This window comes from Urocitellus parryii, chromosome 10 (genome assembly GCF_045843805.1).
Source record: "Urocitellus parryii isolate mUroPar1 chromosome 10, mUroPar1.hap1, whole genome shotgun sequence".
NCBI lineage: Eukaryota > Metazoa > Chordata > Mammalia > Rodentia > Sciuridae > Urocitellus > Urocitellus parryii.
This window is the reverse complement of record NC_135540.1, coordinates 107,248,339-107,266,465: the sequence shown is the minus strand read 5'-3', so window position 1 is coordinate 107,266,465 and position 18,127 is coordinate 107,248,339. Positions and strand designations below refer to the sequence as shown.

At 35.5% G+C, this 18,127-nt stretch overlaps 1 protein-coding gene across 1 annotated transcript in view; it reads right to left on the bottom strand.

Annotated features, from left to right (window-relative positions):
• Fryl (FRY like transcription coactivator) overlaps positions 1–18,127 on the bottom strand; it is a 232,914-nt gene that overhangs the window by 105,596 nt on the left and 109,191 nt on the right. Inside the window, exons 5-8 of the mRNA XM_077803150.1 lie at positions 11,867–11,920; positions 9,391–9,530; positions 8,394–8,490; positions 117–196 (exon numbers count right to left, since the gene is read on the bottom strand). Coding sequence (XP_077659276.1) covers positions 117–196; positions 8,394–8,490; positions 9,391–9,530; positions 11,867–11,920 — 371 coding nt within the window. The remainder of the gene's footprint in view (positions 1–116; positions 197–8,393; positions 8,491–9,390; positions 9,531–11,866; positions 11,921–18,127) is intronic.

The following is an 18,127-nucleotide window of genomic DNA, read 5'->3' as shown; positions in this document are numbered from 1 at the left end:
AAAATGATTGCTTTGAACTCTAAAAACAAATAATCAATAAGAATTCATACTATCTTCAAGAGTCTCAACTTAGGCTTTGGAGAAAAGCAACAATTCCAAGTTGTTATTTTACTTACCCTTCCTTATGTTTAAAGTGCTTAAAAGCCAAGTTTAGAACTTCATGAACTAAGGGATCAGGTACAGGATGAACAGGAATCTAGAATTAAAAAAAAAAAATACATCAAATTAGACTTTTGTGAATGTCCCATCACTTAAATTAAATCAATCACTTTATTCCTAGGACAATAAACATATGAAGAGATGCTTAATTTCATCAGTAATAAAGAGCATGAAAGCACACAACCACATCATTTTATACTTATTCAATGGGAAAAAACCCAAGTCTGACACGACCAAACAGGAGAAAGGTAAAACATAAATTATTTTTTATCTTTAAAAAAATTGTCTAAAAAGACAAATTATTTCCTAAAGACCACATATAATTTTTCCTTTCTGAAGGTGTTCACTCTGAACCAAGTATGAGGGTCTCTGCCTTGTTCACTGCCAGTGAAGACAGGAAGTGAGCATGAAATTGTGACTGCCTCAACAAGTCTTAGTAAATCACCCTTATCTTCCTTTGGCTCCCTGGATGTATTTACCTTCCCTAAATGCACTGCTTCGAGAAGCCGAAACCCTTTCTGTTTTTCACTTCTCCACTTCAGGGTCTTCATTTCTTTTCTGTGAGGGCCTCCACATGCATATGTACTAAACCTTTACCCATAAATCTGTCGTCTTACAAATCAATCCATAAAGCCCCAATCACTAAAACCTAAAAGGGCAGAGCAAAAACTATCTTTCTCCTTTCTTCTATACTAGTATATTACATGCATGCCTAAGAAAGAAAATGATATATAGCTACAATTCATGGATTAAATTAATAATGTAATTTTGAGTGGAAAAATAAGTATTAGAGATAAACAGTGTGATGCCATTTTTTAGAAAGTTCAAAAACAAGAAAAATTAATATATTATTTAAACTATATAAAACTTTTTTTAAAGTTAGGGGGATCATTTACACAAAAATCAGTAGAATGATAAGGAGTGAGAAAAGGGAGTGAACTAGGAGAAACTCACATAATTGCTTAAGTTATAGTAATATTCTAATTCTCAGGCAGTAGGCTCATAGGCCTGTGTGTGTTTTTCATCACATGTAAAACACACACAGGCCACCATAAAGACACCAATGACAACAGAGTGTCTTAAATCAGAATCATGATTTATCCAATTCTGCAGATATGGGGTCCAATGTAAGAAAATATAGAACTTTCATTTTCTTAAGAACTTTGACAATACAGATAGTAAAATTCTATCAATGTAATGAAATTACAATACAGATAGTAAATGAAAACAAGAAATCTACAAACTAGACTGGAGAAAAAATAGTGGAGAACTGTAACTACTCAGAGATGGCCAAAATAGTTCTTAAGGGTCTAAGGAAGGATTTAAAATGGTAATTTATTTCTTACAAAGGCAACTTAGGAATTTATCAGAGGGCAGCTGAATTCAGTTCTGAATAATGATCAGGAACTAGCAAAATGTGATCATGAAATGTTAATTAGATAAGAATAACTATGATTATATTATAATAAGGGCAAGAAATTCAAGAAATAGCTGTTCATTTACATTTATTAATCTCAATGAGAAGGTGACTAAGTTGACACAACACTGAGAGGAACACTGGCGCCACTTCTACATCACTGTCAAGTAAGGGAACAGCAGCTGATGCGGTGGTTTTACTCCCTGAGCAAAGAGTCTGACCTTGTCTTGGCTAAATGGCTCAGTGTTTATTGCTGACCAGAAGGGGATCAGAAAGAGCATTCATCTCGAATTTCCTGGAAACTGAGGCTGTCCCAAAGCCTGGATCTGGAATACGATGTGAAGAAAATGCACTCTGAGGGATATCTCTACCCTCCAGATCAAGACTGAATGAGGAGGCGGCATGGTTCAGACCTCGCCTTTCTAGGTCTCAGAGAACCTTTGTACAGTATCCTGATGACTCAGGAAAGAAAGGAGGTTTACTTATCAACTTGTAGAAGGTGAGTTTTTAAAATCTCATGCTGATAATGAGCAAAATCTGAATTTATTCTACCCAACCAAGAATTATGAAGACTCTGGAAAAATCGTTTAATCCTTGTTTCATGTTGGTAAGCTAAAACTCTAAACCCAGGATTTCTCTAGCAATCAGGGATATTTAATGAGGACTTTTATGATCTCAAAATTACAAGAAGTCCTTGAATCTTTTATAGGTAAGTGCATCCTATCATTATAAAGTATAACAATCATATCTTATTGATTTGGAAATTTCAGAATGCCAGCTGGTCAAGGAAAGAAAGACATGGCAATCTTTTAGTTGTTACTCAGTCTTTTAGATCACATGACACCTATTATTAAGAGGAAACTAAAAAGCATCCCCAAAGGGTCCCCTTACAGTCACACCAAGTTGTCCATTTTATTGTAAGTAAACTATGATCAAATTATTGAGTAAACAAACAAACAAAAACCATTTTCTTCATTCTAATGAAATGAAGTGAAGAAAGATGATGAATTTGGAATTAGTAAAACCAAAGTTTTTCTTTTTACTCACTATATAATCTGAGTAAGTTTCCACCTCCTCTAAAATGTAGATAATAGATTAAATCTCCATACTTACTGGCCCTGGAAGAATGCAAATTGTGGTGCATTACAACTGAACATTACTCCTTGTCCTCTTACCTGTTCCATCTTTCTCTAAAAGTGGTCAGGTCAAAATTCTTACCCCTTTGAAATCTAGACTAGATGAAGGGACCAGATGAGGGAAAGAAACAGGCCAGGCCAGGTGGGAGGAATGGGTGGAATCCAAACCTTTCGAAGGCAGGGAAGCAGATAGTGTAAGCCTTATATTCTCTTGGCCTGGTTTTCTTGGCTTGGACCAAAAAAATAAGACCCAGGGTAACAAGAAGATTACTAGAATCACTGGTTCCCTAAGTTTCTGTCAGCCACACCATTACCCCACCAAAATTTAAAACAGAACAGACACCTGCCACTAAGTGAAACCAAACTTGAGCTAGGAATAGAATGCATTTGAAAGAGCAGCCTAAGTCTAGGATGGTGGTGCTGGCCTGTTATCTTAGCAACTTGGGAGGCTGAGGCAAGAGGATTGTAAGCTGGAGACCCTGTCTCAAAATAAAAAACAAAAGAGCTGAGGAAGTCACTGCCTGTGTCCATCTGTTAGAGTGCAGACTCTATGATTTCTTCTAGGAGGTACAACAATATTAAAAAGACAGACAAAAATAAAGGAAAATTACTTAATTTAAAAAAAAAGACAATCTAAATAAAAACTGAGCAAAGATTTAAAAAAAGAAGAGGAGAAACAGAGAGAGAAGAAGAAGAATGAGGAAGAGGAGAAGGAAGGAGAAGAAGGGAAAGGAAGGAGAGGGGAGGGGAGGGGAGGGGAGGGGAGGGGAGGGGAGGGGAGGGGAGGGGAGGGGAGGGGAGGGGAGGGGAGGGGAGGGGAAGGAAAGAGCCTGACTCCCAGGATTTATTCTGAAATTCACAGTAAGTTAGCCCTAGACATTTTTGTGACCTCAAAATAAGACAACTCGACATTTCATGTGATTTCATTTTTTTGTACCTCAATTACTGTGCTGTGATTTACCATATTAATTCCCTCATAAGGATGTTTGTTATGCTCTTAGGACAGAGATGTGAAACACCAATAACTTAAATCTATGATTTCCCCAAGTGCATATTCGTATATATGCACACACATACATTTTTTCCTTTCTTTTTTTGGGGGGCGGGGGCGGGGTGCTGGGGAATCACTGTGCTGCACTCCCAGCCACCAGGGAGTATTCTTTATTTGCTGCAGTTATGCCTGAAGTCCAACAATGACAGCCAGGGACAACTCTTGGCCATGCAGTGTGCTCTTTATTATGACCCTATTATTACCACACCCGGCAATTTTTTACATGTCTGTGTGTCAGAAACTTCACCTTTTTATATACATTATTTATATCACAACAGCCTTAAAGATAGATATTTGTCCCCTATGGATAAGGAAAATGAAGTTCTGGGGTTGCTATTTTCTCTAGAATATGCTGTGCCCCCATTCTGATATAGGAAAACACACTTTTTAAAAAAAATGAAACAAAAGTGCAAGGAAAACTTTTGATCTTATATTGTCACTAGAAAAGAATGAAAGAGAAACAAAACTGAAAGAAAAAAACATATCTCAATTTTTGGAAGAAAAAATATACAACCTCTGAAATTTTTCTTATAGGAATGGACATAATCGGTGTGCACAGATATTTCTGAAGTCTCTATTTCTCCCCTTATTTTCAATAGTGATAAAAATGTTTTCCACTGAATTAAAAAAAATGGACAATGAAGAATCTCATTTCAGTTCAGACAGAAAAATTTCTGCTTTCTTGAATTAATATTTTCACCTAGCATCAAGACTTTTTCACATCTCGTGATTGGTGTGATTTCAGATGCAGCAGCTCCAATTCTCCTTGAATATTCAGGGAGGGAGTATCTAGAGGACACTGAAGAATACTTAAATTTTGTTCTGAGGCTAGTCCTGCTACACTTCCCAAAATTAAAAGCTCCTGTCGCAACAGGGAAGTAAAGAACAACAAAATCAGGTAAAGACAAGGATACTGGGGAGTCAGCGATGCTCATTCATTAGCCAAATGCCCAGGTAACAACAAAAAGGACAGTAAATAAATTCACACCTCAGTGGAATGACAAATCACCGTCGTCCCCCCCGCCCGCCCGCCTTCAGAACTTCTCACCAATATCTGAAACGCTCATGGTAAATCTAAAAAAGGTAAGGATCCACTCCAAAGAAGACATCACTACCTTCTGATCTGTCACAACAGTACTGGTTAAACTTAGCCAACACCTCAAAATGGCTCAAAAACTAGGTTTCTCAACCTTTCTGTTTATTTCAAAGAATAAACGTATGATTAAAGTCCAACATAAAAAAAAATAGCTTCAAACAATCAAAATGCCATATTTCTGTTTAAACATGCTGTGATCACATTCTAAAGCCTAAATTTTGTGGTCAGCCATTACCCCAAAATTATTCTTTTTTGAAATAATAAATTTTCTTTTTTTTTTTTTTTTAAAGAGAGAGTGAGAGAGGAGAGAGAGAGAATTTTTTTTTTTTAATATTTATTTTTAGTTCTCGGCGGACACAACATCTTTGTTGGTATGTGGTGCTGAGGATCGAACCCGGGCCGCACGCATGCCAGGCAAGCGCACTACCGCTTGAGCCACATTCCCAGCCCTGAAATAATAAATTTTCTATCATTTTAAGTTAATTTTGTTCCTGTGCTGAATCACAGTATTAAATTTCATTGTACTTAACTAAATTTTTCATCTAACCCATGACTAAAACTTTAATTTTAAAAGATACTCACCATTTTGATCTAATTTCATACCATTGATTTTACTAACAAGACTGTTTTTATTTGTATTAGTAAAGGGAAAAACCATGGGAGTAAAAAATGAACTATTTTATGATCTTCGGCAAATCACTACAACTAAAAACATTTCTTCATCTGTAAAATGAAAATAACATATAATATTTATTGGGCACTTTCCATGCACCATGGTTATCATATTTAATTCTTATAATTCTATAAAAATGATACCATAATCATTCTTTTTTTATAGAGGAGGAAGGATTTAGTGGGTAATAACTTAGCTAAAGGTTCGTAGCAAGGAAGAGAGACTGCTGGCATGTTAATACTTGCCACAGCCATCTCCCAGCATTCATAATAATGATCAGTTGGCATGATGGATATAGAGCCCTTTATGAACAATGAAGTTCTAAACATGTGGGCATTACTGAAGACATAAAAGGTTAGTTATCCAAGGAATGGATTACTTAGACTCTATCAGATCAAGAACTACCCACAAGAAAGAATCATTCCTCCTCAATGCTGAAACAATCATGTATCGATACTTCAATACCCTGGGAACTATCTGCCTCATCAAAATAAAACCAAATCACATTTTCATATGGGTATACTACGCAGAAGCAAAGTTAAAAGTCTGGCCTGGGGTTGTAGCTCATTGGTAGAGCATTTGTCTAGTGTGCAGGAGGCCTTGGGTTTAATTCCCAGCAACACATAAAAATGTACAATTCTTATTAAGTTCAATGTCTTATTAAGTACATTGTACATAGATTTATCTCTGGTTCTATTAAACCCTATGGCATTTTAAAAAATATTTATTTAGTTGTAGATGAACACACAGTATCTTTATTTATTTTTATGTGGTGCTGAGGATTGAACCCAGTGCCTCACACATGTGAGGCAAGTGCTTTACCACTGAGCTACAGCCCCAGCCCCAACCCTACGGCATTTTGACAGAAGAAAACTTGGTTGGTTTGGCACGATATTTCAGAAAGTTCTATTGATTTTTACTTCAGTTTCTAGTTTTATTAATTGTGGAGAAAGTAAAAAGACTTGCCATTTACTAGGGTGGGAGGATCTTTCTATAGGATTTTTGATAAGTAAATTCTGAGATACACTTGTTCTTTGAGAGGAATGAGGATAGTAGAAAAGAGAGGAAAGGGTAACTGGTTGCTGGTTGGAACAATATGGTGACAGAGCCAAAGAAACAGATTAGCTATCAGAGCCACTGTATTTGTGTTTCATACTTTAAGTCCATGGAAACCATCAGTCAGAAATGATCTTGTGCAGTGAGCTTGAAAAACCTAGTCTACTTAAACAAACTGTTCTTAAATTTATAGACACTGATTTTGGATTTTTCCTATTAGAAGAGCTATCTGGATTATTTTAGAGGAGGAGGATTACAAAAGGCACAGGAAGGGGAGTAGACAGGGAGGAGAAGGCCAGTTGCCTATGATTTGAAGCTCTGAAGTCAACTGCAATTAGGCACAACTTCCTGATGAGAAGAGAGACTGGCTGCTAGGAGAATGTCATGAGAAACAAAGTAGAAAGGCACTGTGGAGTTGGAATTCAGAGGGCCTGATGTCCAGGTCAGGAGTCTGCAATTTCTCAGACTGGAAGGAGAACACTCTGCTATTTAACTAAGCAAAATATTGCATGTGGTTGCTACCAAAACACTCATATGACCTACATTAGCTCACAGGAGATGTTGGGGATCAAGCACAAGGAGCAGGAGTCCAATCCTCTCTGGGTCTATGGATTTTTCTGGTCATCAGCTCCTCCCACTCTAGTTATTTCAGTCTTAGGGTCTTAGCACCCCAGCCACACTGAGATATCACTGAAATCAAATCTGACTTGTAAGCACAAGGAACGGAGAAAATTGTTTCCTACATCTACTAAGGAACCTTTATATAAAAGGTACAAATTAGAGATTTTACCTTGAGTTATCTTTACATACTTAAAAGTATTATTATTTGCAGATTTCACAGTACCAAATCATTGTCTTTTCACATACATTGGGAAAACAGAATCAAAGTAGAAATGGTTATGTAATTAATTAGCATATTGACTGTATAAAAAAACAGACTGTCAATTAGCTTTTATATTTTAGTTTTACTATTTATTGTCTAATATTCCATTTTATATAATAAAAACTCCTTGTCTGAACATGTTATATGCAAAATATAATTTTTGTTTTTTAATTATCTGACTTTTTCCTAAACAATACAATGTTTGTGGCTGGAAATACATGGATCATTCTTGAATGATACTTAACTCTTTAGAGATTATGGATTTTAAAATAAAACAAAGCCCTCAAAATCAGCAGAGGTATTTGCATGTAAACTGGCACTTATCTTGATTAGGAAATGTAAGATGGTATCTGATGTTGTGTACTTATATATTTACTGTCTATCTCCTTCAGATAGAAGCTCATGTGTTCAGTCCTGAAACAATGTCAGTGCACACAGACATTCTAACATTCACTAAATGAATAAACACACCTTCTTCTGAGGTATTCTTGCCTGAAACCATGTGCACTTGACAATTTGATCTTACTTTATCAAATCAGCCCCTTTCCTGAACTATAACTGCTCAACTATTCCAGGTTGGAATGCAATTGAGAGGGGTTCAGGAAGAGAAATCAAGCAGAAGTAAACTTAATGACAAGTAGACTGTAGTTACAGCTAAAGCCCATATTTAAAACAATTTCCACCAAGTTCCATCTTGCTAACAAAATTTCATATCCTAGTTGGCAAAGAAAGGTAAAAAGAACAGAAAGTAGAGATAGGTACAGGGTGGAAAGCAGCAGAGAATTCAAAGACATATAATTAAGCTAAAGGGATTTGGTTTATGTGGGCCAGAATGTTAGACATAACATCCTAAATAAGGAAACAAACACAAAGACATGGTAAGGATGAGAAATACAGACTTTGTGGACACAGAAGAGCTCACCTGCTTTAGAACTTCAACTAAAACTAAACAAAAAATGAAATCTACTGCTAAGTCCCGCCTTTCCAGAAGGTAATCTCTTTCACGTTGCTGTTCATCCCTGGAACAAGAACCCAAAATTAGAATTGCATTAAGACACGGAGTTTTAAATAGCTATTGGTCAGTAGTTCATGTTGCTTACTGTGTTCCCACTATGTGCAGTGTGGTACAGTGATTTTTGAGTAGAAGGTTTTCTTTAATAACTCAGTGTATACATGGCATGTTCTTTCTTTTTATACATTGGGTATTTAAACATACAATTCACTATTACATCTAACAGAAATCAAACTTAATATGGAAGTATTAGTAAGAGAGAGTGTTTTAAACTATCTTTAGAAAACCTACCATCACACCCTCTTTGATGGTGAATTTTTTTATTAACAAGTGAAACAAAAGTAATAAGTTCTCTGGATGAAATAGGTTACAAAGTAACCTCACAAATCTAAGCTGAAAACTCCTAAATTCAATACTCTAAACCATGGGCAATCGCCTGAGCAGAGTAGATGTTATATGTAATCCAAAATCTCCCTGAGAAGTCTGAAGGTGGAGAAGATAAGTTCTAGCACTTGAGCACCAAGAGTCTTGGTGTGATAATTCAGTTTCTGATTCTTCGTGTATCACAATTGCTTCCCTTCCAAAATCACATGAAATGGACCTTCTCTGAATGGCTTTTAAGTTTTATGACTAGGATTCCTCACTCAACTACTGGCATGGCACACCTTACTCCAATGATGGGACCTGCTCTTACTTTGCCATTGAGGCAAAGAACCCAAACAAGAACCCCAAATTAGTATTGCATTAAGACACAGAGTTTTCTCCTTCCTACCACCTTTATAACAAAAATAATCCATGCTCTTTGCTTAAAAACAAAACAATAACAATCTTAGTTGATAACCCTATAATTTTCTTCATTGAAAGTGTTTTAGTACCAAGTAAAACACCTAGAAAATTCACCACTTACCCCTTAGATTTTGTGCTAGATCGAGGCCTATACTCATAAGACTCATCTTCAGTTCCATTCTGGCGTCTATACCAGTCAAACAAGGTGCGAAGTAAGGAAGGGAGACAGTGCTCTGCTACTGAGCTCATAGAGCTTATCAACTGAAACACAAGACATAATCAGAAAATAAAATTTAGCACTGAACAGATCATACTCCTAACCCTATTAGTAATCTCTTGGAAATGAATAAAGTAACTCAGTTGGCACAGCGATTTTCAACATTTTCCTGCCTCCATGTGCCACACACACACACACACACACACACACACACACACACACACACGTAAAAACAAGCCCCTCAGTAATATCCTTGATTATATACACAATAAGTCTAGGAAAAATGTTAGAAATAATATGAATAAACCCTACTTCTTCCTGCCCTGGCAACTCCCTTGTGTTTATGTGAACAAGATTCTAAAATGTTGCCACTCTATGCAAGAAGACATGCTGGAACAAGAGAACTACACTATGTTACAACTGTGAAGAAGGCTCCAATTTTCTATGTATTACTATGAAACAAAAGAGAAAATTACAATTACTCTGATATCCACAAGTCCACATGTTAGAAGCCTGTTGGAAACAAGCTTGCAAAGCTGATAACATACAAATGGACAGCAATAAAGGTAAATACAGTAGGTCTAGCAGTGCAGCACAGTGGCAGAGCGCTTGCCTAGCATGCACAAGGCATGGGTTCAAGTCCCAGTGGCATAAAAAGAAAAAAAAGGTAAGTGTAGTGTGACAAAAACTGTTACTGAATTTCAGGTACCCTTGAAAATGCCTGAGTTCTAGATAAACATCACAAATTCATTTCATTAATAAACCCAACTTGACCCAACCTGCCTGGACCGGTCACTCTTTATCTTGTGTGTCCCAAGAAAAACTTTCTCTCTTCATAAGAATTTCTGCATCTGACTCAAAAATTATTATTTTTAAATTAGCATACAGTCAAACATGCTTCACTTTGCTGACTTGTTTGAAAAAAATATGGGCTACAGAAATATTCAAGGTCTCTTTCTGTTCTATGATTATAGGAAGACTCCATTAATGAAGATGTCTCTACATGTTAAGCATTTCATTTTTCTGATATTTCATATTCTGCAAATGACATCAAAATATACATCAGGGGGAAAATAGAAAAGAATGCAGTAGGTTATTTGATTCTGTAGGATACTCTTTTTTATTACTTCTACCCCTCCTTCAATCATTCTTTATTATAAATTAACTATAATTTGACAAGTAAATAGTTTCTAATATAGGTAATTAAAGTAAAAAGATTCCATTTAACCATGTTTTAAAATGCTTTATGAAACAGTATGGCTCAAAGGAAATCTGTTTTAATACCTAAAGAAGGGACAATACAACATCATTTGATTCTATAACTATATTCTAAAAATATTTACATCACACATACAACTTTACTGTGAGGAACAAAAACAAGCTATGAGGCATGATCATTCCATTTTTCATCATCATACAATAAATTAAAAATTTCCTTAAACTGATGTTTAATTGGATTACAAATCTGAGTATACGTTGATTAATGAGGTAGATTCAAGATGTGAATAATCTAAATAACTTCTACAATAGTACAAAATTTGAAAAACATTGCCTTAGTTGATCTTACTGTAACAAAGGCTTTATCTCCCTATTGATGGTTTGTCTATCAGTATCTTTTTACTAAGTCTATGCCTCAGAGAGCTGTCCCCTACAGAGTCCCCACAAATACAGGTGCTATATTGTAAATACACCACTTTTGGTGATTCTGATTTAGCACAACTGGAGTGGGATCCAAGAACGCAGTAAATGTCTACTAAGAAAATGTCTACTAAGTAAATATATCTAAGAAATAGAACTATTTCTTAGATATATTATTTTGCATGAATACTGATGGCAACAGAAAGCTAATCTAGATTATTGGTTATTCCAAGTAATCAACATTTAATAAAATAATTATAATAAAAGAGCACTTAAGCCAACATTTAATCTCAGGCAGAAGAAAAACCAACAGTAGAGCAATATCACATGAGTTTTTAAATGCTAGTATCCTACTTATAGGTTCTGAAAGCTCCAGCAGTAAAAAAATAAATTTAACAATGTAAAATATTATAATATAAAAACCATAGACTTGGCACCTAAGAAAAGAGTGAGGAGTGTAATCAGAAACTTTCGGAGAAAAATTTCAAAAGAAACATTAAAGAGATTAACAATGAAAAGTAAAAAAATTTAAAATGCTAAGTGGACTAAAATCAATAAGGTTCATAACTTATTCTGTGTTCAAACAAACAAAAAACTACCAATTCCAGAAGAATCTAATGCATAAGGAGATACAGAGTCACTAAAATAATAAGGAAACTTCTTAATATTGGACATATTCAGAGCAGATCATTAGGAAAGACATTTTCCTTCCAGGAAAAAGTATCCTCTAAAACTGACCCACCTGATCAAACTGCAGGTCTTCACCCCTCTGAAGAGATCTGGACAACAGCTTCTCCTACAAAAAAAAAAAAAAAAGTATAATACAAAATACTAGAAATCTTCCATGTGATAAACACTTTAAATTTGCGACCTGATTCTGCTTTTGTTTCATTTGTAATTAGGCTATTTTGGAGGAAGGGAAGCCTTACCTCACCCTGATCTAGGACTAAGACTCAAACCCTCCCGTAAAAGTGGTTCTCAGCCACACTTACAAAAAGCGGCTGTGTCACATGATCACTTTTTCTGCCAAATTCAAGTTCAACAATTCTTAGATGATAAGCTTGAAGTTTAACATAGGTCCTGTCAAGTTCAAAAGCCCCGGCATGTGTTCATTAATTCATTCACCACGTTCACTGAGCAGCAGCCTTCACCACCAAGGGGTGAAAGGACTTAGGGTCTCTGTGCCTCAGTTTTCTCATCTGAAAAGCCAGTGACTGTCGAACACTGTTATCAGCTATTCACTACTTTTAAGGAAAAAAATGAGGTGGGGGTTCCATTTTTCTCTATTCACTGTAATAATTTAAAGAAGAATGAAATGAACTACTTCTAGAAACTGAAAAACTAGCTCATGGTCTATCTGGCACCACTGCTTTAGAAAAGTAGTTTGCGGCCTTGAAATTTCCCCTCATTATTATATTATTTAGATATATACCTGCTGCCCGAGTTGATTCTTTATATTTATACATATATATACATACATATATGTGTGTGTGTGTGTATGTGTATACACACACATACACACACACACACATTAGTTGTCAATGGACCTTTATTTTATTTATTTATATACAGTGCTGACAATCAAACCCAGGATCTCACACATGCTAGGTAGGCAAGTGCTCTACCACTGAGCCATAGCCCTAGCCACAAGTTGATTCTTAATGTATAACTTCTGGGTTTCAGTGACAATCAGTAACACCATGAGCAAGACACTGTATTTTATACATGAATGCTTGAATCTTTACAATTTTTTGAAATAATCAAAGTAAACTAAGAACTCAGTCTGTCACGTACCAAGTACATACTCTGTGCCGTACATGTGCCTTTTACAGTTGCTTTTGTACTTTGTTTTTTTTTTTTTGCAGTGCTGGGGATGGAATCCAGAGGCTCTCAGGAGCTAGTTAAGCACTGTATCACCAAGCTACTTCCTCAGCCTCTTCATCATTCCTAATTTGATATTAGATGTGTTTTAACTGTTTTATTAATTTCAAAAATAACCTTACCTTGAATTTATTTACCAATAATCCTACTGATTTTCTACTTCATTAAATGAGACTTTTTAAAAAATTCCCACTTTTGCCTTTTTGAATTACACGATTGGTCTTTCTAACTCAGTAATTGTCTAATTAGTCTAAAAAGATTAAAAGAAATCTGTTAAGTAGCCATACCTGTTTTTGTTAATATATATTAATTTCCAATAATATTAATGTTACATATTTAGAATAATATCATTGGTCTACAAAAACTAGATATTATACATCAACAAGGAGCTTTTCTTTTAAAGACTCTGCTAGTTCAATTTTTTAAAAAACTTGACAACCTAAAATATAAGGCAAAAGGTATATTTTAGAAGTCTGTTAACCAGTTAATTAATAAAAAATGCTATATGATGTTTTCCTCCTGGTCAGGGATTATGATAGTTGTACATGTATTTTGTGAATTATATGCTTTAACACACAAAGAACTGTGATTTTCTCTTCCATTTTTTCCTTGCTTCATTTCCACTGTGTACAATATTTATAATGGTATCCCCTGATTTTTAAGAACCAGGCACTTTCACGTGTTGGGGATATGATGGTAAGCAAAGCAAGAGCGTTTCTGCCTACTATGAGCTTTAAAAGGAAAAACAGGGTTTGGGAAACATGGCTCATAGCAGAGTACATGGCTAGCCAGTGTGAGGTCCTGGGACCCATCCCCAGCACTACAAAAAATAAATAATAAACAGACATTAACTGAATAATCATACCAATATATAAATATATACTGAGGAGAGTGCTGTCAAGGAAAAATATAGCATTCTCTGAGATTACCACCTAAAGATTTATCTAGCTGAGATGGTTATTTTTTTAGGTGTCAATGAGGCTGGATGAACAGATCCCCAGAGCTGGTAAAGCATTATTTCTAGGTATACCTGGGAAGGAAGGAAGACTTCCTCCCGGAAGGAAGGAAGACTGGCCCTTGTCTAAGTGGAAGGATATCATTCAATTGGCAGAGAGCCAAGTAAATTTAGAAAAAATTTATGAAGCTTTTCTATGCAGTAGTGTTCAAATCTCCTCTCATTTATGACATTCTTTATTTAAAAAAAAATCACAAATGTATTTGCCACTGAAATACATTTCAGTATTTCAATGGCAAACTCCCAATCTGTCAGAGAATCATGTTTCTAACTAATTTAAATGGGGTCAGAAAAAACACCAGAACACATGGCACTTTAATTTCTTAGCAGGAAGTTTTTGGTATGTCCTTAGCACTTGGCCCCTTGGAGGCTAACCACACATCAGTAGTTTTCTTGCAGAATAAGACTTTTATCTGTAAAACCAAACTACACCCCATTCATATACTACCTGATGGTTCTGTACAATTATATATCTTGCACAATCAATTATTTCTAAAATTTAAGTAAAACAGCTAGTAATTTCCTTAGTAAGTCCTGTAAAACACTATTTCTTAAAGCAGGGACCAAGCCAGGAGTGGTGGCAAACACCTGAAGTCCTGGCTACTCAGAGGCCGAGACAGGAGGACCACTTAAGCCTAGGAGTTAGACTGGGTAACACAGCAAAACTCCATCTCATAATCATGATAATAAGCAAAGTTTGAAAAAATATTAAGCTTTTAAAGGGATTTTAGTATTGTAATTTCAGCTGAGTACCCAAAGTGGAATTGGGAGATACAGCAAGGGGTTTCTCCCCAACTTAGTTGACTTATTCAACATTTACAGTGAAGAGGGGGATCAAATCTAAAAAAAATTAATAACCATACAGAAGAAAAAAAGAGCATGATAATCTTTTCAGAAACACACAGTTGCCTTGCATTTAACTTTTTTTTTTTTTTTTACTGTCTCCACAAACCCACACTTCCTCAAAACTTTCTAAAGACTTGACATCTAAACAGAGCTTTTCCTGAAGGAGATGAGCTATTTTTTCCATAATTAAGAAGTCAGAAATAATTTTTGAATGAAAAGGAAACTCACATTACTAATACAAAAATATGAAATAAATGGACTGTATTAAAAATAAATTACCAACCAAGGACTTTGTATTAACCTCTAAGTTTGATTATAATGTGTTTGAGGATGTCCTAATCATTGTTCAGGAAGATAAATGGTAGATCCTTTTTATCTGTGAGAGATGTGTTCCAAGACGCCAGGTGGATGCCTTAAACCCTGGAGAGGAGTAACCCCTAAATATGCTATGCTTTTTCCTATATGTATGGACTGCGTATAGACTAAGTTTATAATAAGTAAATACATTATGTTTTTTCCTATGACAAAATCAATGTATATATTGGGCACAGTAACAGATTAATAATGAAATAGACCAATTAACAGTATATCACAATAAAAGCTATATAAAATTTATGAATTATTTCTGGAATTTTCCCTTTAATGTCTTTGGCTCACAGTTGACCTTCAGTAACTGAAACCACAGCGAGGACCATTGTACTGTCTTTTAATATGTGAGTATTCTAAAAAAAATAAGCCTTTCAAAATGTTTTATCCTAAGCAACCCCATTATCACAAATAGCTAAAAAAGTAAATAAATTAGTATCTATATTCACACATACATAAATGTCAAGATTATGTACTAAATTGTTAATGTTAGCAATTTTTTTCACAATAGCCTCAAATTTGGGTGTAGAACTATCAATAGACTAGCTTAAAAATGATCATCGTACCTTCATTTACTGAAATAATATTCAGCTGTTGGAAAGAATGAAACAAGGGCTGGGCATGTAGCTCAGTGATACATTATCTGCCTAGCATGGATGAGGCCCTGGGTTTAAGCCTCATTTACTACAAAAAAAAAAAAAAAGGAAAGAAAAAGAGAGAGGGGGAGGGAGGGAAGGAAGGAAAAGAAAAAAAAGTGAGACAAATTTATATGGGCTAATATACAATCACCACCAATATAAAGTAAAAATATTTAGGTATAGAAAAAATATACATATATTACACACATTTGTATGTGTTTCTTTTAAAGGTGACAGGTGCTACAGAGATGGATAAATAATAGACTTGAAAACACTGCAGACTAAAAACTGTTGACAGTGTTTAGCTTGATTCATAGTAGAAAAGTCATTTTTATTACATAACCTTTAGAACTATTTCCATTTTTCATAATATAAAAATTAATAATGATTCTAAGATCCATAATTCTTTATGTTCTAATTTGATTCTACAACTTCTGTATATGTTCAGACTACTAACAGCACCAAGTCCCTCCTGAGGAAAGCAAGAGAATTTATTGAAAAGATTTTGATGGCATGATAACAGTAAGCCTGAGTTATTTCAATAATTTCCAATTAAAGATGGCAAGCTGAACACACAGACTACATTCTCCCCTAAATCCCCACTAAGATGATAACAAAATAACTTTCACAGGAGTTAAAACCAAAAGGACAAGTGCGTGGGAGATGAGGTAAAAAGCCACACAAACAACAGGGATTCTTTAGTAGGCAAGAGGGAGAGTCAGATGTGTGCTCCTTCAGTCAGCAGGCATTCGCCCAAATTTTTACTGAGTGTGTAGTATGCCAAGCACTGTTCAGCTCTAAGATCCAGCCCTGAACAAGATGGAAAACTCCCTGCCCTTGTGGGGCTGAGAGTCTAATGCAAAAGCAAAGGGAAAGTACAGTATCTTAGACTTAGAAGAGGAAGGTGGAATGGGGTAGAAGATTTGAGGTGTTCATGGAGAAAATGACACTGGAACACACCCACAGGGAAGCGAGCCTTTCACACCCTTCAGAGAGTGATGGGTGGGTAACCCAGCGGATGCTGTGAGACTCCTAGGAGGCTCAGGAATTGGAAACCTTGGGTACTCTGGAAGTACAGCTCAAGTAAGGACAAAAATAAGAGGGTCTATTAAGATTGTTTTAAAAAGATTATATAAGAAAGATTAAGACTCTTCCTTTTCTACCTTCTCCTACCTGCTTAGAAAGGTGACCATCCCTTCTCTTGCCATCTGAAGAACGGTCTTTCTTTAGAAAGGGCAAGATAGATGCTGACTAAGGGATGTGGCAGATGGAGATGGGTATAATACCAAAGACAGAGTAAGTAAAACTTCATATACCGAATAGCAAAGCCCCAGTGATCTTCTGCCTCTAGCTCCCCATTACAATAGCAGCCAAAGACCAATCTCTCCCATTCAGGATCCTGCAAGAGCACCCTGATTAGACCCTAGACAAAGATCTGACATTGATGGTGCACACGATTACATACCAAAGATCACAGTCAAAAAGGCTCTTCCAAGTACATGGGTTTTCAATCAGCTGTTTAGCACCTCATTTTAAAAATATAACATGTGAAAATAAACATTAGAGGAGGAGGCAAAACTAGTAAGAAAATGCAGTTTGGAACAAATAGACCAGACCAAAAAAAAAAAAAACAACACTTTTTAATAGATATTATATGTATGTGTATACATATATATACACACATATATAATATTTTCAATATTATTCAATATTCTCAAAAAACAATGGAAATTATACTTTTTTTGTGTGTGTGTGCTGGGGATTGAACCAAGTCCTTGTCATGAAATTGTAGAGCTTCTAAAATGCTGGGCTTAAACCACATACATCAGGTCCAAATCAGGCGATGACTAGTTAAAGCCTTTTTTTCTATCTTCTTTTCGAGTCACTTGCAATCTAAAAGATTAACAGGTGTGCTTGGTTATCCCTGGCTCATTACCCAAGACCGATCCATCTCCTTTCAAAAAGGAAGAAAGAAACCTAAAGTACTAGATTGCATAGAGTGTAAGCTGCAATTTCAATCAATGACTGCCCTTCCTGAATGTTCTTCCTAAAATGAAAATGAAATTGTTAGTAAAAATCAAGCTCAGCTAATCCTTGACTCTTTTGGCCTCCTTACCCTCCTTTTTTATTAAGGTTTCTAACGTGGGAAATGGAAAAAAAAAAACATTTTCTCATTATGTGGCAGATTAAGTTCTTTCAACAAAAGCCATTGACATTTGTGCTTTCAGATGATTCCATAACCTACTGTCCTAACTGA